Genomic DNA, 23681 nt, shown 5'->3' with positions numbered 1-23681 from the left:
GTTTTTTTAAATCCTGAACAGATCATCTCCATTTGAAGTTTGTCAATCTGACCCTTCTCCCTGATCAACGCCATTCAGGAGGGAAGCAGAGAAGGTACGTTCTTCCTGTCGAGAGGCAGAACTTCACACCAGCAATGCCACCTACACAACCCATGTCACAACTTCTCTTGCAGTGCATACAAGAAAGTTTCCACTTCCTGTGCAGGCACTCGTGTGGTTAATGCAAGCTCCAGCAGCACCAGAGCAAAGACTCTGCCTGACAGAAACGTACTGAGGCAAGGAGAGGAGACAAAAAAGCAGCCAAAAACTTCTCGGTAAAGACACAAGGATGACATTGTAAAAAATAAAGAGTTTTGTTTTATTTTTAATTTAACTCATCCAAGTAGGTAAGAGAAAAAAGCAGTAACACTGAACCTTACCCCACATTTTACTAAGTGGCTCACACTTTTTAAGTACTATTCATTTTTTTGAAGTAAGCATCTGCCCAAATCTCAGATGACGTAAGAAAGCACTTAAGACCATTTTCTCTGTAGCAGGATATTCTAATATTAGCTTCCCCACAGAAGTGCTGTCCAATTTTCCACAGGGAAAGAACAAGTTTCCTGACATTTTGTATATCAGCTCAATGGACAGGGACAATGCATGGAAAGCACGTTCACTGAACCCATTTGCTAGTGGGTGTCAGAACCTCTTCAAATAAATAATAAAAGGAAATTTAGATGCTGATGTCTTCAATGTACTCCTAAGCTAAAATTCTTCCTAAGCATTCCAGTCTTGCACGTGCTTTTAGCAGAGGCCAACTGGTTAAAAAGGTCTTCTTTTCTTGAAAATGTACTAGCATGGGCATTATTAACCCAATGGTAACAGTTTATTTAGAAACACACAAACTTTTTGAAAGAACATTAGAATCAAGTTTAATGCGAGGTGGTGTCCTGCTGAAACAGTATAAATATTCAGTTGTTCCAAATTAATACTCACATATCATTTTCAATATTACAATGCTTCAGCAAGGTATGTTAAAGGAGATCTTCTCCCATTCTCCCTGATACAGAACTTAAAATATTATTGTCAAAGATTTGAAGTGATTGTACCTAAGTAAATGAATGTCTGTCATTTCAGAAACATATCTTTTCAGAAAGACCACAATGACAAAAGAACCAGTAAAGGAGATTACTAAAAGACATACTTGAGCAAGTTGAAGTCATGGGCAAATGAGGAAATCACAGAAGTACTCTGCAAATTAAACGTAAAAATCACAAAACAGGAGAGTTATAGTAACAATTTTTCTAAATGCATAAAAACTAGTATATTTTTCAAACACATTAAAAGCAAAAAGCTTGTCTTAATTCTGCTGTGCACCTCCTCCCTCACTCATGCACCTCAAACCGACAAAGAAACTCACAAACCATGAGGAGAGGGGGAACAAAAATAACCCAAACCATGAGTTTTGTAAAAAGATTTCCCAAGATCCAAGTCTTTTAATATACTATGTCCACTTGTTGGTGGCCAAATAGGTCTTTTGGCAACCTATTTGACACAGTCTATCTGAATTTCCAAAAAGATCTAACACCGTTCAACACCAAAGATTCTTGAAAAAAAATAAACTGACATGAGATGAGGGGAAACCATTATTCTGGAGCAGCAACTGTTTAAAAAGAAAGGAAATAGGAATAAACTGTCAGTTTTGTCATTTAAGAGAAGTCATCAGGACACAGTTCTATCATCCATGCAACTCAATGTATTCATACATTATCTAGAAAAGGATGCAAATGGTGAGGTGACAAAGTTTGCTTATGTTCAAGTAAGAAAAATGAAAACTAGATGTGGAGAGAACAGGTAACTTCACAAATACTAACTGCCCATTAAGACAGTAGATGAAAAAAATCAATATATATACATAAGCATAAAGCAATGCACACAGGAAAAACACTTTTGTAAATTTTTATGTATATGTGTGTGTGTGTATATATATATATAAAAATATAATGTGAGTCTCTGAATCCCCCATCACCAGGGTAGGCAAAAAGATGTTGCAGTCTTAAGAGTTTTCCTGAACTATCCCTTGATTATTCAGGATCCACCAGTATTATCAAACCATAATGCTGCATGTCACCAGTGATGGAGTAAAAGCAACACAGAGGGCATTATTATACCAAGATGCATGTTCATAGTACATCTGCATTTTGTTCTTCATACCTCAAAAAGATAAAAGAGGGATGGATAAAGGAAGGCAACTAGGTTGACCTCAACTAGGAAAACATTTCCTAAGAGACGTGGGGTTAAACATACATATGGCAAGATTCTTCAGCCTCAAGAAGAAATGACTGATGCAGAACAAGTAAGGTCTACAATCTGTAAGGAACAGAAGAAATAAACAGGGAATGTTTACTTATTTTCTCATACTATTAAAACTAGGGACATCAAATTAAATCATCAGGATGCAGGCTTCATTTAAAAGTCTGCTTTTTCCCCTAAACACCACCTAGGTAAGCTGTGAAATGTAGGTTTCCATGGATGCTAAAAAATTCTTTCTGAACTCATGTAATTAATGAGAGGGATATCCAAGACATCTGTGTGTTTAATAGTTCATCACCTTCAGCTCAGAAAATTTCTGAGCTGCAAATTGTTGGAATAGTATCACAGCAAGTTTCCTTGTTCTTAATGTTCTTCCCAAGGCAGCTGCTATTGATCACTGACTGTTAAATGGCAGGATACAGGGTTAGGTGAACTTGTGGTTTGAAGCAATGTGGTGGTAGTTTCTGGTGACAAAAAAAAAAGACAACCTAGAAAACTTTTGAGACTATCTTGTGCAAATAAGCTTTTTACTGTTTCAACCATAGCACATAATTCAACTATGTTTCTCAACCCACACAGTGCATTTCAATTTCTACCAATTCACCTTTCTTGTTTCTTAATACAGATGGTCATATTCATATAAGCCTGGGAGTTTGAAAAGCTTTAGAGTTAAAGCAGCTACAAAAACGGGTAACAGAATAAAAGTTCTAACTAGCACAATTCAGAGGGACATATATTTTCTTTCAGGACAAACTACCCAGCAAAACAGAATCTACTAGGTTGCGAATAACAACTTTACTTCTGCAAAATAAAAGCACTTTTTATAGAAAGCGTTGTTAGGCAAGTCTTTTGGAGATCTTGCTACAAGCACTGAATCATTTAAAAGCCTTTTGCACGGATTTGGTATCAGCCAACTTCAGGCCCCTCAAGAAGGGACAAGATACAAGGTACAACAGAAGGGATGGAAAGCATGAACACCAGTGTAAAACTGAGTCAGCAAAAGAAAGGACTTTTCTCCTTGTAAGAATTTAACTTCTACACTCAGTAGCAAATATGCTTAAATCTTAAGTAAATCTTGTATCTTTAAGTAGATCATTTACTATGGGCTATAAATTAGTACCATCCAAATGTTCTGCTCAAAGTCAGAGCAGAAATTCATATAACTTCATTATAAAGCACTGCTCAAGTTTAATACTGCTGAAGTTTTTAACCATCGCTTCCTCTTCCCTCAGTTGAAGCTAGCAAGTTTTCTGCCTCCAACATTCTGGAGCAATGGGCTGAAGCATCATGCTGTTAAGTACTAAACTATATCTGGCCCCCAGCAGTTCCTGGAACATGATCATAACCTTTCATCGTCTACCTTTTGCTTTATACTTCATCATATGGCTCATGCAATTTTTTTGAAAGCAATGTCCAAGACAGCACAACCCATTACACCAATATATCATATGCACTTTAGGAGCACATTGGTTTGTCTGCCTTAGACCTGTCATTCTCCTGTCTGCATTTCTGTTTTTCTAGACAAATTATCTTTTCAAACAACATATTCTTCTATTTCATTTTGTCAACTCTATTACTAAAAGAATAAGAAAGAAAAAAAAATGCTTCAAAGGCTGGAAGCTTGATGGGGTAGAACAGTAGATCCAAACCAGGTCGTAGAGGCCATCAACAACAAAGTACACATTTGACCACATTTACTTTTGGCAACAAAGCAGTAAGTAGGGCTTCTTCAAACTCAACTGAAAGCTTCCTAGGAAGGCTCAAAATGGATCTGAACAGTAATCCACAAAATCAAAGCCCAACACAAACAAAACCATTTGATTACTGGAAGCCTGTTTGAGCCTACAATGTAGTCCAATAAACCAAAGCACTTGTACCACCCTAAACTGACCGACTGTCTTTAACTTTCACGAAAGAAAGAACATGCTTGGAACAACGCTTTTTCTTTACACATCAGCTTACTTCAAATGAAATGCCTATATTGCTGAAGAAAGAGCACAGTTTCTCTACATGCTACATTTGCCTTGCTTAGGGGGCCAGAAACCATAGCACAGAAACAGAAAAGAAACCATTCACACAACAGTTTTGCACTGAGATGTATGTATATTTTTGGCACCGATGTGTGAGTGTATACCCTCGCACAAAGGGTAAAACAGCAAGATTAATACAGAACACAGAAGCCCAATTGCAGGCTCCATTCACATCTTAACTGTTACCGTGTGTAAGACACACACAGCTATACTGTGTCACTAAATGACCGTGTGTCTCTACAGCCTTTTAAGTTACCCCAGCCCATCTTGTATAAAGGCTGGGTGATGCTCGATCAATGAACTGCTTTTTAAAGCATTTTCAGTCTACTATGATCATACACTTTTAAGCTTGCATTCTTTTTCCTTCCTGTTAAAACTACATGCTATTCAAACCCCGCTCTGAAAACAGAAATATTAAATTTCCTCTTGCAGTTTTATGAGACTCTACTACAATCTCAGAGCTTTACAATATGAATGAATTTGCCTGGACCCCTGTCAAAAACAGCAAGATGACAGATCAGAGTTAAAATATTCCATTAAGCGCCCAATACACAAGCATTTTCTAAAATTTTATACATTCAGTGAATACATTCAATTGCCTTCAGTTGGAGACCTCAATATTATCTTCCTTCAACTAGACTACTGGACTTCAAGGCAAACTCTCAGAAGTTATGAAATCCCAATTACTGGTCACCTGGAGAATGTGTTGTTTATATGACTTTTCTAATATCTCAAACAAATTTGTTAACTGGACAGGGACAAAACCCACTTCTCTAGCATTCACCTGACCAAGAGATCTTAATTTCTTTTTCCTGCAATTGCTAACTTCACATACAGGTTTTGAGGCCAGACAGGAAAGAACGCTAAAAAGTCTTACAGCTTGTATAAGCAATAGTTAAAAATTCACACTATCAAAACCCAGTGTTTTATACATTTACTTCATCTAGAGTTGTTTTAAGAGCATGATCTAATCTTTATTTAAAATTCCCAATCATGGTCAGGCTGGAAGAATTTACAAAGGAAGTTACAACAGAAGCACCAGAAACTCTCCACGTGGTGGAGTTATTCAGCAGGTTCGTAGCACGGTGCATGTCCATGCTGTCTGGGAAATCCTTCAAGCACTGCGCTTTACTCTCCAATACTCAGGAATCACAAACGGATACCGTGTTTCTTGCGCCTAATACATCCTCTACAGATGCATCTACTTACTTTTGAAACCTGAAGCAAAGCTCCAGCTTACTTCACACTACTTTATGACAAAGTTCAGGTTTTCTTCCTCTACCACAGATTCTAGGATTGTTTCAGAATTAGAGATTCATATAGCAACTTGATGAAAGATGCTCCAAAATGCCCTGTTGAGTAGGTCATAAATCACAGCCTTCTGGTTTAACTTTTGGCAAACAGACAAAGGTCCAGCCTGCATGTTTACAATGGGCAAAATCATTGTGTCAGAGAAGAGGCATCCATCCAAATATCTTTGTACACATCATACGTGTGCTTTCAGCACACTACAACTACCAGCAGAATATCATCACTCCATCCAGTAGTTCACCCTTATAGTTTGACTCATGAATCAGTTATTTCGTACTAATTCCCAAGTCAGTCATTGTTTCCTGGGTTTATAGTATGAACTATGCTCTGCACCTAGCTATATTGCCTGTATTTACTGTCCTCATTTCCCTTTTTCTCAAGGCAAACATACACACACGCAGAGTGTTTCAAAGAAATAGTTGTATTGCTATAAAAATAATCACACTATGCAATGCTCACTGCAAAACAAATGAGACAGTTTTAATAAATAATTATACAATAAAATTGACATGTAAAAGTATCTTAGGGTAGCAGTACACACATCTGGACCTGATGAAGCAGCACCATTACTTGTAGGAACAAGTTATATGACATGAAGCAATAGCGGTAACAACAGAAAAAAGTTAAGGTACGACAGCTCTTTATTGTTACCATCAAAAGACAGCAATAGAGAGCAAAAAATAAATAAAATTAAATTGAAAAGGAATACACAGAAAGGCAGATAATGGCTTTATTTGCAACCAGGTTTGGTCTTCCATACAAACATTAAAGCTATAGAAAAATGTCCAAGAACTTTGTAAGACTCAAAGAGACATTAGTTGCTTCCCTATTTAGAATATGCACGATATTCACTGATTCAATTTAAAGGAAGCTGCTTTGCTGCAACTCATCGACCAATTAAATAAGATGAGAAAAACAGGAAGCTATACTAAATTACAAACGAGTTCAGCAAATAGACTAGGCTTTGCTGAAGTAAAGCAACACTGTTACAGATACTTTAACCAGAAAGTACTGTACCCATGGACAAAAGTATTTTTGAAGAACCTACCCTAGAGATAGTGGAACAAAGCAAGTTAGGAAACATTAAAAGCACTGCAAATGAAATGGGGAGACAAGGCAAGGCAGGCAGTGAATTTGAGGGTTTCAGTCAGTAGCATCTATGACAAAGAGCTTCATTAACCTGCAAAGTGTCAGCAAAGAAAAAAAAAATAATTGCATTTCTTCTCATGTTTTCTCTGCCAGTGTAAACAAGGTCATCTTCCAAGCACTTCCTGTGAAAGCAACACTAGCTTGGCAACAAAACTGCCACCAGAGAACTATAAACATTTTTAAAAGGGAGGTTTTTGAGAGAACTAGCAACCCTTTCCCTATAACTGTACTAGTGAGTGGACATTTTGGGCACTCAAGCTTCTGCAGGTGACCCCACCCCAAAAGATGTTACTTCTCTTGGATGCTTAAATCACATCAGCTATATAACACCACCATTTTTTCCAAATCTGTGTACAGACAGCCCTGGTATCATAACACTGCAAACTAATTTAAGGAGGTCTTCACATCAAAGAACCTCTGCAGCCTTCTTTCATCCCTCCCAGAAGAGGCTACAAGGCGGGGGGGGGATGGATACACCAACCAACACACCCCCCAAAAAAGTGACACCGCTACAGGTGCTGCAGACATGACAATATATTAAAAACTAGAATATATATCCCCCTGCCTTGCAAAAATCAGTATTATTTTGCCCAAGTAATTTTTCCCAAATCAAACCACAAAAAGCTTAATTTCAACAAGGCCTCATATGAAGAACAATTTGCAAAAGAAATCAAAGCATCATTTATACGGTTAGGAAAACACAGCGTGCAATACCAATTTTACAGTAAAAACAAAAAACTGTCAAAACATTCAAGGCAACTTCATTCAACTTTAAAGAGAAAGTTACTTATACTCCCTGTCTGTTATACTGAGTTCCATCTTACTAATACAGATTGTATAAACACTCTTCTAGGATAAAAGGCTAGATTAGACAACAGACATAGTCAGGATATCCCACTTGCATTGTCATAGCATCATCACTCTTAGTTTTACAATTTTCCCCATAACTCTGACACTTAGTGAGGGAAGAAAAATACAAAACCAGAACACAACCAAGAATGTCAGTGTATCTTACATTTAAGCTACCTCCTTAAAAATTCTTAGTTAAAAGTCACCCATTCCTTCTGATTTCAAAAACACTTACCATCACCATGGTGCATTACGTTATTAAGAACACAGGAATGGACCATCATGGTCCTGCATGTTTACAACATGGCACAGGCTGGCACAGGGTTTGCACATCCTGTTATACTCTACGGACCTCTTTTCTTGAGTTCCCAGACAACATCCTCAGCGCAGAAGGGATTGCTCAACGTGTCAAGGGACTTTAATTTCTCAGACCCATCCCAGCATCATTCAACTTTATTAAAATTCAACAGTTTCATAAACTGACAATTAAGAAGTAGTTTTTGAAGGTCGTAAACAGGCACTCTGTCATCACTGAACAAAAGCGTTCAAGTTTGTTTTAACATCACTGTTACATTTTTCCAACAGTTGTCTTCACTTCCTTGATACACACTGGACAAAACAACAGCTCAACTACTTTCATTGTATTGTACTTTCAAGACAATGACACTGACATGTAGAAGTATTTAATAAAATGGTCTTGTTTGCTTTGCAGTGAGAGTCATATTCATGTACTTCCATTGTCATGTACTTTCATGTCATCTACCTTGACTTCTGTAAGGCTTTTGACCCAGTCCCACACAACATCCTTGTCACTACATTGGAAAGATATGAATCTGATGGATGGACTGTTCAATGGATAAGGAATTGGCTGGATGACTGCATCCAAAAGTGTTTGAATCAACGGCTCAGTGTCCAAATGAAGATCAGTAATGAGTGGTGTCCCTTAGGGGTCCATACTGGGACTAGTACTGTTCAGTATCTTTATTAATGACACAGTGGGATTCAGTGCACCCTCAGCAAGTGTGGAGATGACACCAAGCTGAGTGGTGCAGCTGATAGGCTTGAGGGAAGGGATGCCATCCAGAGGCACCTTGACAGGCTTGAGGGGTGGGACCCTGTGAACCTCATGAAGTTCAACAAGGCCAACTGCAAGGTCCTGCACCTGGGTCAGGGCAACGCCCAATATCAAGAGACTGGGAGATGAATGGATTGAGTGCAGTCTTGCAGAGAAGGACTTGAGGATACTAGTGAATGAAAAATCGGATATGAGCCAGCAATGTGCGCTTGCAGCCCAAAAAGCCAACTGTATCCTGGGCTGCCTAAAAAAAGCGTGGCCAGCAGGTCGAGGGAGGTGATTCTCCCCCTCTACTCAGCTCTCGTGAGACCCTGCCTGGAGTACTGCATCCAGCTCTGGGGGATCCAGCACAGGACACAGACCTGTAAAAGCAGGTCCAGAGGAGGGCCACAGAAGTGGTCAAAGGGCTGGAACACCTCTCCTATGAAGAAAGGCTAAGAGAGTTGGGGTTGTTCAGCCTAGAGAAGAGAAGGCTCCGGGAAGACCTTACGGCGGCCTTTCCGTACTTAAACAGGGCTTATAAGAAAGATGGAGAGGGACTTCTTACCAGGGCCTGTAGTGACAGGACAAGGGGCAACAGTTTAAACTGAAAGAGGGTAGATTTAGACTGAAGATAAGGAAGAATTTGTTTGTTTGTTTTTTATGATGAGGGTGGTGATGCACTAGAACAGGTTGCCCAGAGAAGTTGTGGATGCCTCATCATTGGAAGTGTTCACGCCCAGGTTGGGCAGGGCTTTGAAAAACCTGATCTAGTAAAAGATGACCCTACCCATGGCAGGGGGCGTTGGACTAGATGATCTTTAAAGGTCCCTTCCAACCCAAACCATTCTGTGATTACTAGCAAGCAGTGCTACTAAATGCTACATATTGCTACATGCCCCTTCCTGACTAAGAACTACCAAAACCAGCTCTATAAAAACGCCATGCAATCCAAATTTGAGTACAGCAAAAGCATCACTTTTCCAGATGTGTAATAACCTAAATATTGCTTGGGCAAAAATAGTCTTCATTAACTACAACATGAAGTATCTCAGAAATCCAAGTTTCTACACCCAAAAGTAACACAACAGTCTCATTCTAAGATAAACAAAACCAAATACTGTCAGTAGCATCAAAAGAATACACACTGAGATTTAAATACTGCCACACTTTCTCGGCAATGTGCTCAACATGAAAATTTTTGAATTCCAAAACAGATGTAAATAATTAAAATAAAATGTGGAACTTTGACATATATCTATCAGGAGCAGAGCATAACAAAAATGTTAAATGAGTTTCATGTAATCATTAGGGGTTTTCTGTCTTGTTTTAAAGAAATAAAAGTCTTAATAATCTAACCAAAATAGGATATCTAAATCCTAGTGGTTTCATAACAAGCCACAACTCTCCTGGCAAACAAAATCTGCTACATTTCATTCTTTCTCAGCCCCCCATCCCTAAGAAGCTTTTCTGAAGTGCTATGAAAAAGACTAAGTTTTGTATCAAGAACACTTCAAGAATGTTTCTGCCTTCAATCCCAAATTCTTGCTTCATGAATCAAAAAAATCAAGAGATAATTTACCTGAAAAGTAAACTATAATACAAGAGGAAAGGAGATTAGTGTCCTAAATTCAAGGTGAGAGCTCTAGAATTCAAAATTCAGATCATCTTCCTCATAGAAGTAAAGTTAATCCAGCAGAGACATACTTAAACTGTAACATAGTCACCACTTTGCAGAAGAAATTAGCTGACTTTCTAGAGATGCAGGTTGACCATTTAAAAAGATTTATATCTTTGTCAAACACTCACTAACTATTCAAACTATTCTTAAAAATCATACAAACCCCAAATTTGATAAACTTTCTGAAATACAGGTTTGTAAAAATGGGAGTAGTATCCTATTTCGTCTATTAAAGAAGTCTTTCATTGAAGGAAAAAAAATTATCAATTTCGCTTACGTCAGTTTTATTAAGTTTAAATGTGCTGTTTTTCCAAGAATAAGCTCAGTGTAAACTTTTACCCAAAAACACAAAAAACACATTCATGAAACTAAATAACCACTTTACTCTGCTTGCATATCTTCTAAAAGACTAAATTATGCAGTCCAAACATTTTTAAGAAGGACTACTTCTACCGTCAAGTGGAGTTTTGAACATCTCTGCGGACAGAGGTTCCACAGCCTCTCTGGGTATCTGTTCATCAGACTCATGGTTCAAAACAAACAAAAAACCCCCCAATATAACAATTATTAAAAAAAAAAAACCCAAACAAGCACACACACATACACAAAAAATACCCCTCAGATCTAATCAGAATTTCTGCCTTCTCAGTTTTCTCCCATTACACACCTGAAGAAAGCAATATGACCTTCCCTTAGCCTCTTTTTTAAGGTTGAAGAAATCCAGTTTCCCCTCCTTAAGCAATGTGTTCTAGGCCTCTAAGCAACTTGGTGATCCTCACCTGGACCTGTGGGAGTATGTCATTTCTCTAATGTATCGGTGAACCCCAAACACAGTACTTCAGATGTGGCCTCGCAACTGCTGAACAGAGGGGAAGAACCGCTATACTCTGGCTGCACTCTTGCTCACACAGCCCAGTATGTGGCTGGCCTTTGTCACTGCCAACCGACATTCAACTTGTGATTCACCTGAGTCCAAGGTCCTTTCCTGGAACATTGTCCTCTAGCCAGCCTGTACTGCTGCACAGGGCTACTCCATCCCTGGCGCAGGATTTCACATTTCTCTTTGCTGAACTCCACAAGGCTCCTCCTGTCAGACCTTTTCTCCAGGTCCCACTGAATGGTGACTGCCTGCTAGCATATCAAGCAACTTGGTATCATCCAAATATACTTGCTGAGATCACGCTCTAGCCTATCATCCAGACAATTAAAAGACACTAAATAGTACTGGCCCCAAAATTGATCCTGGAGGGGTGCCACTTGCAATCTGCTACCAGCTGGACTTCGCTTCACTGATCACCACCCTCTGGGCTTGGCAACCCAGCCAATGTCCCACCCACCCTACAGGTCACTTATCTGGTCCATCTCTCACCAACCTGCATAGAAGGCTACCAGAGCAGACCACGTCAAAGGCTTTGCAGTCCTACAGACTTTTATTTTCCACAAAGTTATCTCCAGCATCATACTAGATTTTTAGTTCTTAGGCAAGGAAAAACCAACAAAAGAAAAGACTCTATTGGTATTGTAAGTATCTATTTCTGCACCAGAAAAACTTGTGTATTTCTCCTGATAACGAACATAACAAGAAGGATAAAACAAGTAAGGTCAAGATACAGGTGGCTATTAAAAAGAAAGAAAAGGCATACCTCCTCTGGCTTAACCATTGTAACAACACAACTTCAGGCCTGTCCTTTCAGCGTTCAGTGAAAGAGAAAGGGAGGCCGTGTGGGCGCCCATGTGCACATCTATGCGTATAAGAGGGGAAATGGGATCCCAACAGCTTTTTGTTGCTTTTTCACAGGAGCATTAAAGGAAAAGTTTCCCATAATCACCACAATCAAACCCACTGTCCTCAAAAATCTTACTTGTCACAATGCTTATACAAAACCTCAGTATTAGCCCACTGGTATTTAAAACCCACAATATATAACACAGATCAATACTGTCTCTTTTAAAATATACAATAACTGTTTGCTGCACTTTTCAGCAGGGAGTATACTTCCAGCTGTACTCCTTCAGGAAAGGAAACTCATGCTATTATCTCAGGAACTTTCCTCCACACTCACCAATAAACTCTAGGCCTCTTGGCTAGTATCAATCAAACCTGACAGAACAGTCTCTAAGAGAAGTACCATGGCACATGCTATTAACTGGATTCTGAAAAGTTTCCTGTGAAATACAAAAATATACTATTGGTTTATGGCACTTTTTTCAGAACATGCTTAATTGCCTACCTCTGCACCTGAAACAATACTAATAATTAGCATTCGTGGCTTGATGTTGCCTAATGATTTTATTGCAAGGTACTATTCCATTCAAAGTAAGATGTTACAATCTTTCTTACAGTTCTCCTCTGTAAATTGGTTTCACAACTGTTTTTAAAAATTATTAACACCTTCATTCACATCGTTACAAATCACAACAATAGTTATGAAAATTGAGTTTTACTCATTGGAGTGAGAAAAATACTGCAAATGAAATCAACCAATCTAATTCTGTTCCGAATCATTCATCTGCAGTCTTTCAGTGACACCATGCTGGATTATAAACATGGTTTTGTGGGTTGTTCTCCCCACGCCCCCTTTGTCTTCAAACAACTTTTTCCCTTTTATTGCTTTTTAACTACAGCAGATATTTAGACAGGACTCCAGTCTAAACACTAAAACCAACTTTAAGTCATGTCACTTTAAGCATCTCTCTCTTCTCCATCAGGGCCCAAGTTCCCATGACTACATGGTACACACTCTGTCAGGATTTATCTGAACGGCATACTGAACAGAGTGCACCAAGAGCACTTTCATAGTTTCCTAACTGATGAGCAAACACGAAGAAGCCTGTTGGGAGTTCAAAACAAGAAGCAGTACTTCTAACAAACATATGAACTACCAAAAAGCATTAAGTACTTTCAAAAAATGTGCCTCAAATGAACATAAATTCTCAAAAGGCAAAGCTAATTAATTTGTGATGACTGAAACTTTGAGCTACCAGTGAGTAATTTTTTGTTTTTCCTCGCATCAGTCACATTTAGGTAAAAGTAGATTGCCTGCTTATAACAACCAAATGTTTCAACCACTATCAAATGAAAGGTAAAACCAATTACGTACTAAATGAGTAAGTACTGTAGCATATAAATGTAAGAGCATCCTCAACTGCATTTTTGTGAAACACGCTATTGTAAATACAGGATATTGCTGTCAAGTCTCCTTCTTCACCACATTTCCAGTATCATGATCACCCATAAGCTGTCAATGTGGCTTCTGTACTTTAGAACACTCACGTACCCACTTTTACGCCTTTGGTGCAATTTGCCACTCAGTGTAAAAACAGTAATAGTTATCCTGATTTTCATTTACTAGGCAAAGAAACTTTTCTTGTCTGTTTTTTTTAGGACGGTCTGCTACCAAAAGCATATTTCTTCAAAAACTGAAGATTGCTCGTGATCTGTTACGTAAGAACCAGCTCTTACGTACAAAGCTCTCTATGATGCAAGACTCTTTCTGACTGCCATAAGTAATAGGTTACAAGGTCAGGAAAAGCTGGTTTTAAGTTTAGCGCTGCTGGAGTCTCCTGGATTACTCCCCAGAAAATAAAAATCTATTTTAATTTAAAAAATAAAGTAGGATAAAGAATAGGATGTTACAATTTACCTGTTGCAATTATACAGAGGTGACGCTTCAATGGAAATTAAGTGATAGAAATGATAGAAAAATTTATTTCTCTTCTGACACACACACAAAATAGATCTTACCAGTTTTCACAGTCCAGGCTAATGAACAAAGTCTGTACATACTGCCAGCTAAAACAAAATGTTGATTTAGAACGGAAGCGCTCCTGTTCTCTTGCACGGTTTCACCTGCCTCCCTTGATAGAATACTTTGTCACTAGAAAAGGATCTTGTGGTAGGGACGCGTATGAAATCACTGTAGATGAACTGACTGTACAGCAGTTTCAGTGCTACACTAGTTTCTACAAAATCATAAGGAGGAAAAACCCTGTTCCCTTACCCTTGTCCCAAAAGTCTTTCCCCCAGTAGAATAAGAAAAACCTCACAGAAACTGAAGCATGAAGGGAAAGTTACAAACAGGAAACTGTGAAAATGATTCATGCACAACATAATTTCAACGAAAATAAAAAAAAAGGCAAAACAAAAAAAACCACCCATACTTTCCCCTTTCCCATCTTTAATCTTAGAATCGTGTCCATGACACAACGAAGAACATTGAGAAATCTTCCCCCTTTAAGTTATGTTACATTATACCAGACTTGCACTGAGAACAACAAAATTTATGTTAGGCTGAGCAGCAGCCAAACAGTCATTCTTTCACTGATGTAGCATGTACACATCTGTTACAGGACCAGTCTAGATCAACAGACCTGTAAGCTCGAGCAGATCAGCACAGTAAGAAACAAAATGGGCAACAGTCATTGCAGGAATGATGGGTTTTTTTAAATAAAAAAAACCCCAACATATCTGCAGCCATATTTCATTACAGTCATCAGTTAAACATTTATTAGAAAAGGAAGCGTATGACAAGATCTAATTGTCAGAAAGGACATTTTGAGTTTTCAACTTCTCATTGAAAAGCAAAAGAAAGAAAGAAATAACATTAATCATTAAAGATGTTCAAGTATTACAAAAGTGTAACAGTAAAACAGGCATCAGAAACAACTGCAGCTATTCTTTATGGTATCATCACCTTCTAACTGTCCCTTCTTATCTACCAGCCTGCCTAAAGGGAATTTAAACATTTAAGCTTAACCTCTGTATCTCAAGACAGTCCTGCAAAACATCTGCTGCTTTAGGAGAAAGACTCAGAACTGCCTGGTCATGATAACCGAGTTATCCCTTGAGTGCAAAGATGTCCTTTCAGCTGGAGCTGGGACACAGCAGAATGGTAATCAAGACAGTCTTGTGGTGGTCCCACATGTGCACTACTTATTCTCAGAACAGATGTCATCATTCACAAAGAATTCCAACCAGCTCACACAGTAATATCAACTCAAGGATTAAAATCAAATCTTCAAAATCTATTTGAGTAACACAAATCATGGAGCTACTGTAGATATAAAAGCATGTCTGGTAAGAAAAAACCGGAGGCTTCATATGAATATTGTAAAAAACTTCTCCCAGTTTCATGCAGAAATATGAAGTTAAAAATGTCTTCTTTGCATGAATGTAACATTACACTGAAGAAATCAACACAGAAAGGAGTATAGACCACAAATTCTCTTAAACTAGAATAGACCACAATATAATGGTTTATGTTCCCACCCCTTCGAGTTTGGAAAAAAAAAAAATTATTTTAGCAATAGAAGGAACCTTAAAATTTGTGTTTACTGATGGCCATTAGATAACACTCATGCTTTAAAGAAAAATTATGATTAAAAAAGAATAAATCTTGCAGTTCTTTGGTAACTACTGTATAAGATGTCCAGGCTTGGCTACAAAGATGACAAGGTCTTTTTTTTGGTCTAGTGTGACTGGATGACAAAAAACATAAGGTTTCACAGAATCATAAAGGTTGGAAAAGACCTTTAAGATCATTTTGTCTGTTAAGAGGAAAAAAAAGCTGGCAAATTTTCAAAAGTTTCAGTGGTTTAAACAATGTAGCATGAAACCTTTCTAGTCAATGAATGAACTGCTACATAGCAGCATGTACTTACTATTTTCTCCTTTAACAACAGATTTAAATACAGTTTAGGAGGGTTTTTTTTGGGGGGGTGGTTTTATTTTTGCCTTTTTTTTTTTTAATAAGTCACCCGCAAACACAAAGAAGTCCTTCAGAGAATCTCTCCTAGGGTTCTGACTGTTTGATGTATGTCTTTGTATTTTGTTGGGCTTTCCACTAAAACCTTACCAAATGCAAAGTCATCAGAATCAGTAAAAAATGCCCGCTCTGATTTTTCATCTGAAACTTGTCCCAAAATTGCATCTAACTGGATGCAAAGTCTCCTCCGAAAAGAATTTTTAGTTATAATAGTAAAAGAGTCACAACTAGGAGAGAATATATATGAGTCCACAGAGTTGAACTAACTACACTTCTTCTACTGGAGGACAACCAAGTGAAAAAAATCAGCAATTGAGTCCATCATCTATTTTATTATTTCAGAAAACTTGTTAGTTGTGATTAAGGAACAGTAAATTCACAATTTTGTAATGTCTTCATGGAACTAGAGACACAGACACAAAACAGTCTATTTCTTTTTTGTCACATTCTTTATGAAAAGGTAGTTCTGATCTAACCACTGATCTGAGCTATGGCAGGAATTACAACAGACTGAGAGGCTACAAAATGGATCTAACGTGTTAAATTTGTTTAATTTCCCTACCATTTCTGTTCAGAAAATAGTTCTAGTTCACAATCTTACTTAGAATAAAGAAAATAATTAGTTTATCCACAAACCAGCTTATAGTCTCTGAGGTAGGTGCAGGTTGCATTGAATTAAGTTAGCTATAAAATAATGACCTAAGATACTTCAGGCTGCAGCGCCATAACAGCACAGAGCTTGACACTGCCTGCAAAAGCCCAGTGAGGGCTCCAACCTACACCCAACATTAAGTTAAAAACCAAACAGCTGCAAGGATGGGATCATCCCCTTTGCCTTAATACAGTGAGCTCAAAATTGAAGTTCAGGAGCTGCTTGAAGAGCTCTTCAGTCATCCATGATGCATAGACAATAGCAGCAGTAATAAAAGCTACGCAACAGCCACTTCAACCATTCAGTTTCAATCCCCTGCTTCATATGAATCACAGCCTTAGGTAAGCAGATGGACAGAAACCAACCTAGCTTTAAAGTAGCAGCTGCGGAACTGCCTATGCAAGCTACAACTACAAAAAAAGACATAGTCAAAGACTGTAACGGAGCACCTTGCCTGCCACATTCTGACCATCTGCATTTCTTCATGCAAATTAATAAAAACAAATTTGGAAGAGTTGTAGATTTCTTGCAGTATGTAACAGTTGAGCATACTAATATCTTGTTTCCCACCAAATAAAACTTTTTTGTATTAACAGATAATAAAGAAATAATACAAGTCCAGAATCAATTTAAATGGCAAACAGTTTAAACAGGGCACATGAAGTAGTTATAGAAACAGAAGAGATGCAAGAAATAGCAACGCAAGTACTAGAAGTGCCCACTATTCTCTATTCCCCTAATTTATTGCTGTCAAATCAGACATAAAAACTTTGAAGATACACAGAATCCACACAAACGGTGCAGAAGACTGTGTATTTATCTTCTATATTTTGGTTTTCTTTGGACAAGCATTACCACACTCAGACTGTACTGATGTATCCTCCAAAACATGAAAGCATTATACCGTATTCTTACCCTAGAAGTCACCCGTGATGGCAGAATACATATTTTTACTTAACTCTATGAATACTGTCAACTGTACTAGTAAGTACACCAATGGCTGTACCTATTCCACATAGTTAAGACCAGGGGGCAGCAATACTGTCAAACACAAACCAAAACAGGTTGATTTCTGACAAACCTATAAACAACCATGGCTCAGTTACACGAGAAAAAAAGCAGTTACAGTTATATTAAAGTTACAGAAGTTAATCTAGGTTACATAATAAAAATAAAATACGTAATTTCAAATGTAACCTTACAATCACTCTATTACCTAGTCAGTTACTGTAAACAATAGCACTGTTAAAAATCTGAACATAGTCAGTTTTTCTAAGCCAACATTAACTAATTTTAATCCTATGGAATTAGATTTTCCATACCCAAGACTATCAGGAGAACGCCATGATTAATACTCTTTCCTTGCATACCAAACACTTTGCTCATGCCAACATATTCAGCAAAACTAAAAAGAATCTATTAAATCCATCTCCTAGATACACGCTGGCTCCTGAAAGAATTGACAAATACTTCATGAACTAAGCATATAATCCAAAACAACAACTAACTGCAATCTATGAAACAATAGCAAAACACTGTCATTTTTCAGTGTCATTATGCTGGTATCTTCAACCAAGCGCAGGGCAAGAGAAGAGCTACACGCTGTCTTGTTTTAAAGTCATTCGGAAGACATTTCCTCATAACTGCTGACCTAATCCGTACAAAATCACACTGAAACCTCAAATAGGAAGCAGGGGACCGATATCCCATAGAAACCAGCTCTGAAGTTTACCTGTTTTCACACTCCTATTTCTCAATAGCGAAGCAGAATGAACATTTAAATGACGCTCATAATAAGCATTAAAAAAACCCCCAATGCTAAGGTTTCAAGGTTGAGATGCTGAGACTCTATAATCACTTCTGCTGCATTATTCTGCTCCTCTCCTTCCACCACCTATTTTGTTTTCATATTGTTTTCCTCACTCTACATTCATCTCTTCATCCTTACCTCGTTTCTTAAATGAAGTCTCCCTTGGCAGGTTTCTGCAGTCAGAGTTCTGCGTTGACTTGATCTAAAGAGCGGCTGGGGAAAACCTCTGCTAATGCTCCCAAACAAAACTCAACCTTCATCTTCCCTCTAAAAATCCCAACGTTCACACTTTTTTCTATTGCAACAACTGCCAACATCAAAACCACCGAGAAGTACAACAGTAATATTTAAGTTCAGGCAACTGCTTTACGCACTAATCTTTAAGATGCCCGGGCAGAAAAGCTTTCTGTAACTAGCTCAACACAAGAGCAAAGTCCCACAATTAAAAGACCAGATTACACGCATACCAATGCCTCTAGCTCCCGTGGATTTGGGCGGGTGGTACTGCCTCGTCCCTGATGCTCTTTCGCAAAGACAAAAAGGGGGAAAAAAAAGGGGGGGGGGGGAATATGATTTACCTCTTCCAGCAGTGTGACCGTATTTCTGCAGTTCTGCAACCGGGTGGTGAAGCTGGAGGTGGTCGGGGAGTTGTAATCCTCTGTGGTCTCGGCGATGAACTCCGACACGGTGATCTGGTCCGGCATGATCCTACCCCACCGGTAAAGCCCAGAAGGAGCCGAGCACACAGATCCACGGGAGGGGAAGCCAAGTTTTGAGGGGAAGGTGAAGGGAAAAAAAGAAAAGAAGGAAAAAAAAAAAAAAAGGCAGAGGGAAGATGTTAACAGCCAGCAAAGACCCGCAGCATCAGAGCGGCGGAGCCGCAGAGAGAGGCTGAGGCTTCGCCCTCTACACCCAGCCTCTCCCCCGGCCGCCCCCTCCTCCTCCGGGGCAGGAGGTGAAGGGGGGAGAGGCCCCCACACGGCACCCCGGGCCCCGCGCCGCTCGGCCCCGCCGGTGGGGAGCGCTCCCTCGACTGGCTGCGGCCCCCCGACGGCTACGGGGACGGGGCCGCCTCTGAAGAGCCGGGCCCCGCCGCCGGCGCTGAGAGGAGGGCGGCGGGGGAGAGGGCGGGAGGGGAGCGGCGCCCGCCAGCCCCCGCCCCGCCGGGCTCAGCCCCTTTCCCCACCCGCTCGCCGACCCCCCTCACGCCCCTCGCCTTAACCGCCGCTCCCGCCCGCCGCCAAGTTGAGCACTAACTTGTGCGGGCTCCGGCTGCGCCCCCCGGCCGGGGGGAAGGAGGGGAAGGGCCGGGGGAGGTGGCGGCGGGCCGGGGCTGGCGGGGGCTGGCGGGGGCTCCCGCCGCCGCTGACAGTCACCCGGTGACTGACACGCGCTGCCCAGCGCCCGCCCGCAGCCGTTACGTGGGCCAACGAGGAAGTGCTCTGCGCAGGCGCCGCCGCCCGCCTCCCCCTCCCCCTCTCCCCCGGCCTCGCGCACCCCCCTCCCCCGCCCCGGCCCCGCGGGGGGTGCCTCGCGCCGGGGCGCGCGGGGGGGCTGCGGCGCGGGGGCGGCGCGGAGGCTGCGCGGAGCGCGGAGCGCAGCGGGGTGCCGGTGCCTCCTCTTCCTCTTTCTTTCGCTACCAGCGAGGGCTTCTCGGTGGGAGCCCGCAAGGCCGGGCGGCGCTGGGGTCCAGCTCCCTCCCCGGGCCGGCAGCCGTGTGGCCGCAGGGCCCCAGCGCCCCGCCCGGGTGCACCCCGCCCTCAGCCGCCGGCGCCCCGCGGGGCCAGTCGGCGGGTGTCTGTTCCGTCCCTTCTGGGAGCCCCTCGCAGCCCCGCCGGGGCCCCGGCGCCGCGTGTCGGCCCTCACCTGCCCCTGTGCCACAAGCTGGCCGGGCCGCGGAGCGGGGCGATGCCCAACTCCGAGGGCCGCTGCTGCTGAAGGCAGCGCTTCAGCAGTCTGGCTGCGGAGATCTTTACCTTCCCTGTACTCGGCAGTTTTTAAGAAGTCATGCTACGGCTCAGTGCAGCCCTTCAAGCTGCTATTCCTGATGCGTGTTACTAATGCTCTTCCCGGGCCTTTGCGAAGAGAGTGGAGAGCGATGCACTGCTATTGGAACTATCGCACCGCTCGCCACGGTGCCCTCCTACGACCTTAATCGCATCCCTGGTACCCTCCCTTTGTGTCGTTTAGCTGTCCTGCATCCTCTCACAAGTAGTATTTCTGAACAAGTTAAAATAGCCCTTAGCCGTTGTTGCATCATGTAACTCTGGGAATTGACAGACAGCACTAATGAGATTTTTTTTTTCCCTTTTTTTTTTTAAGCTTAGGTTTTGGGGCCCATATGTGCCTTTCTAAAGAAGGCTAGGTCTCAGGAGGCTCAAGTAATTATGGTCATCTGCTGTTTCAGTCTGATTTATTTAGTCATAGTATGTGTTTCCCTTATCTTTCTATTTGGGATTCTCTCCACAGAAGCTGGGAAATTCAGGACTGGTAAATATTCTGAAATCTGAACAACTGAAAATGGGCAGTATTATATGGATATATCCATTTCAAAGGTTATAATGTTCTGTATATAAGGACCTACTCCTGTATTACAGTGCGCTTAGGCTTTTACATGATTTTGTATGTCATTTTAATAGAACGCCTGTACAACTCAAAAATAGTTGAAAATACCAACAAAAGGCTGCGATGCCTGAGTAAGCATAAAAAGGAGGTACCTGATTTGTGTATACCCATAAAAAATGATTTGCGTGCAGTTCTGCCAGCAAAAATATGACCAATACTCCTGAGAAATGGTCCTGCCTGAACATGTTTCTTTGATTTCATTCCCTTAGCAGAAGCCCTCCATATGGCCATGTGATTGCTGCTGCTGCTGCTTCACGTGATCCGGCTTTCCGGCACAAAGCTGCGGGCTCATACAGATGATTGTTAAACGTCATGAGACTCTGAAAGGTAGAGTAGGCAAGAGGAGGAGGAGGAAGCCGAGAAAAGAACCGCGTGGGAGTTGCACTGAAAAATGGATTTGGGCAAAAAAAATTGAAGCGCTGAAGAAGCGACTGGAGGGGTAGGAAGAAAATCAATTGAGGATCGTGTATGTAAGAGCAGTGGAGGAGGAAGAGAGATCAAGAAGATAAAAATGGCTGGTGGCATCAAAAGCAGCATGGAAAGTAGAGTGAAGAACTGGCTGGGGGTTTGGGCCAGGGAAGAGCTGTTAGCAGCATCAAAAAGAGCTGTTTCAGTGTGCCTAGCCTGCATGGAGACTGGATGGGTGAGGGGCTGGGATATGGCCCGAGGGGCAAACAGGACCTCTGTGGTCATCCCCTGTAATTTCCCACAGAACATTGATGATGGGCTGTCACGCAGCCATTCCTGAGCCAGACCTATGGTCTGCGGGTCAGCTACGGTGTTCACATTAGGAGGAGTCCTGATCCCTCTCTAGCAGATTTCAAGGGAGGATAAATCCATCACGCTGATGGGCAGACTGGTTTAATTGATTGAGTACTCCCCTACTGTTAAAGCTGAATTGTTCCTCTCCAAGCTGAAGTTACTGAGCTTGAGCACTAGTCTTTGGATTATAAAATAACCTCATCTGCCATCCTAAACAAATCCTACACCAAATAGTGTGGACAAAAGCTGGACATACTGCTACAGATGTAATTTCTTTGATGCTATTTACAGAAAATTTAAACTGCAGAATTGACAAGCACGTTCAACAAAGAAAGGGAGGAGGCAGGCCAGGGAAACTGGAGCAGTGAAGAGTGACAGATATGAAGGCATAGCAGAGAGCAGCAGTAGCTGAGCTTCTGTGTCTCCTCATCAGGAAGAAAAATCATCTGTGGAAATAGAATATTAAATATATAGAAAATAGAATGAATACAGGAGAATACTAGGAAATAAAGAGAACAGCACAAAGCCTAAAGATGAAAAAGGAAGATCAATAGCTGCTGATCATAATTGCCTATTAGCCCGGTTTTTTGACACTTCTGGAATTGTTAACTCTATTAAAGAGAATATGGTGCTCAGTTTTGCTGCTTTGAAGCAGCATCACATCTTCCCCTATACAAACGCTGGCAGAGAAAATAACCCTATGGGGAAGACCTCTTTGGGCTTGGATTATCTTCACTTCAAGTCACTGGAAGCGATATTAGTTAATTAATATGATGTTAATAAAAAATAAATGCTACAACTTGCCTGTAAAAATCTGCTTATATTTAAACTAGTCAAATTATATAACTGTTTCAGATAGCTTTTGGTGGATTTCAGATTTAACCACGTTTCCTGTTTTGAATTGTGATCAGTATCTGAGATTCATTTCTAAATTTGTAAGATGCACCTCTCTATAAATTGTCACTAACTGAAATCACTGTTTCACTTTGCAAATGTCAAAGAATAATCAGCAGAGTGTGAAAGTTATATTTCACGGCGTCTGCTCTAACGCTATCTTAGTCTGTGCTAGATCCTGGGGGAGGCTGTACCACAGCCTTTTTCTCATGTACGGCTTGCCAGTAGAAGTTATGCTTATCTCACTCCTCCTGGTATTCTGATGTGAAATGCATCTCCGTGTCCATCCTGGGACAGGCTAACGTGGGTGAGGAGAGTCCAAGCAGCCCTGGAAAGCACACTCCTTACTTAAGATACATTTGCAGTCAAGGAAGTTGTGCTGTCTTGCCATCCCACCCAGTGACTCAGTCTGCAAATACATTTGATTCCCTGGCCTTTTGTACTGTGAGTGCCAACAGGAGAGTTAATTACAGCAAGTTGATAACATTTCTGCAATATTGGTGATAGTCGCCGTGCTTAGGGAGAGGCTAAGGAACATAGCAACGACAGCACAAGCTACTAACACAGGTGATTTGCAATAAGCTGAATAGCAACGATGGTATTTTTCATTTTATAGTACTCTAGTCATCTTATATTTAGATTGAGATCATCAGTTCATTTACAAGAGCTGAGCAGTAGTCATCAGGTGATGATGACTATTGTCATCATTGTGAACTTTCAAACATTACAGATATGTGCCAGAGGTGAACAGCTACCTTGCACTTGCATAGCTCTTCACGTCGTCAGTGCAATTAACTGCTTAAA

The 23681-nt window shown here is 40.8% G+C and overlaps 1 protein-coding gene across 6 annotated transcripts in view; it reads right to left on the bottom strand.

The window, feature by feature from the left end:
- Window positions 1–19872, bottom strand: part of ASAP1 (ArfGAP with SH3 domain, ankyrin repeat and PH domain 1) — a 131245-nt gene extending 111373 nt beyond the window's left edge. For 5 of the 6 annotated variants that reach the window (XM_059815681.1, XM_059815683.1, XM_059815680.1 and 2 more), the window contains exon 1: window positions 19175–19331. In XM_059815681.1, the coding sequence (XP_059671664.1) occupies window positions 19175–19300 (126 nt within the window). In that variant the 5' untranslated portion in view covers window positions 19301–19331. Of the gene's footprint in view, window positions 1–19174; window positions 19332–19853 lie in introns of those variants that run through there. The other variant, XM_059815679.1, reaches the window with a different exon arrangement.
- Window positions 19873–23681: the final 3809 nt, after the last annotated feature.

The sequence above is a fragment of the Gavia stellata genome, chromosome 3 (assembly GCF_030936135.1).
Source record: "Gavia stellata isolate bGavSte3 chromosome 3, bGavSte3.hap2, whole genome shotgun sequence".
Lineage (NCBI taxonomy): Eukaryota > Metazoa > Chordata > Aves > Gaviiformes > Gaviidae > Gavia > Gavia stellata.
Note: the sequence above shows the minus strand (reverse complement) of the source record. Positions and strands in the feature narration are given on the sequence as shown.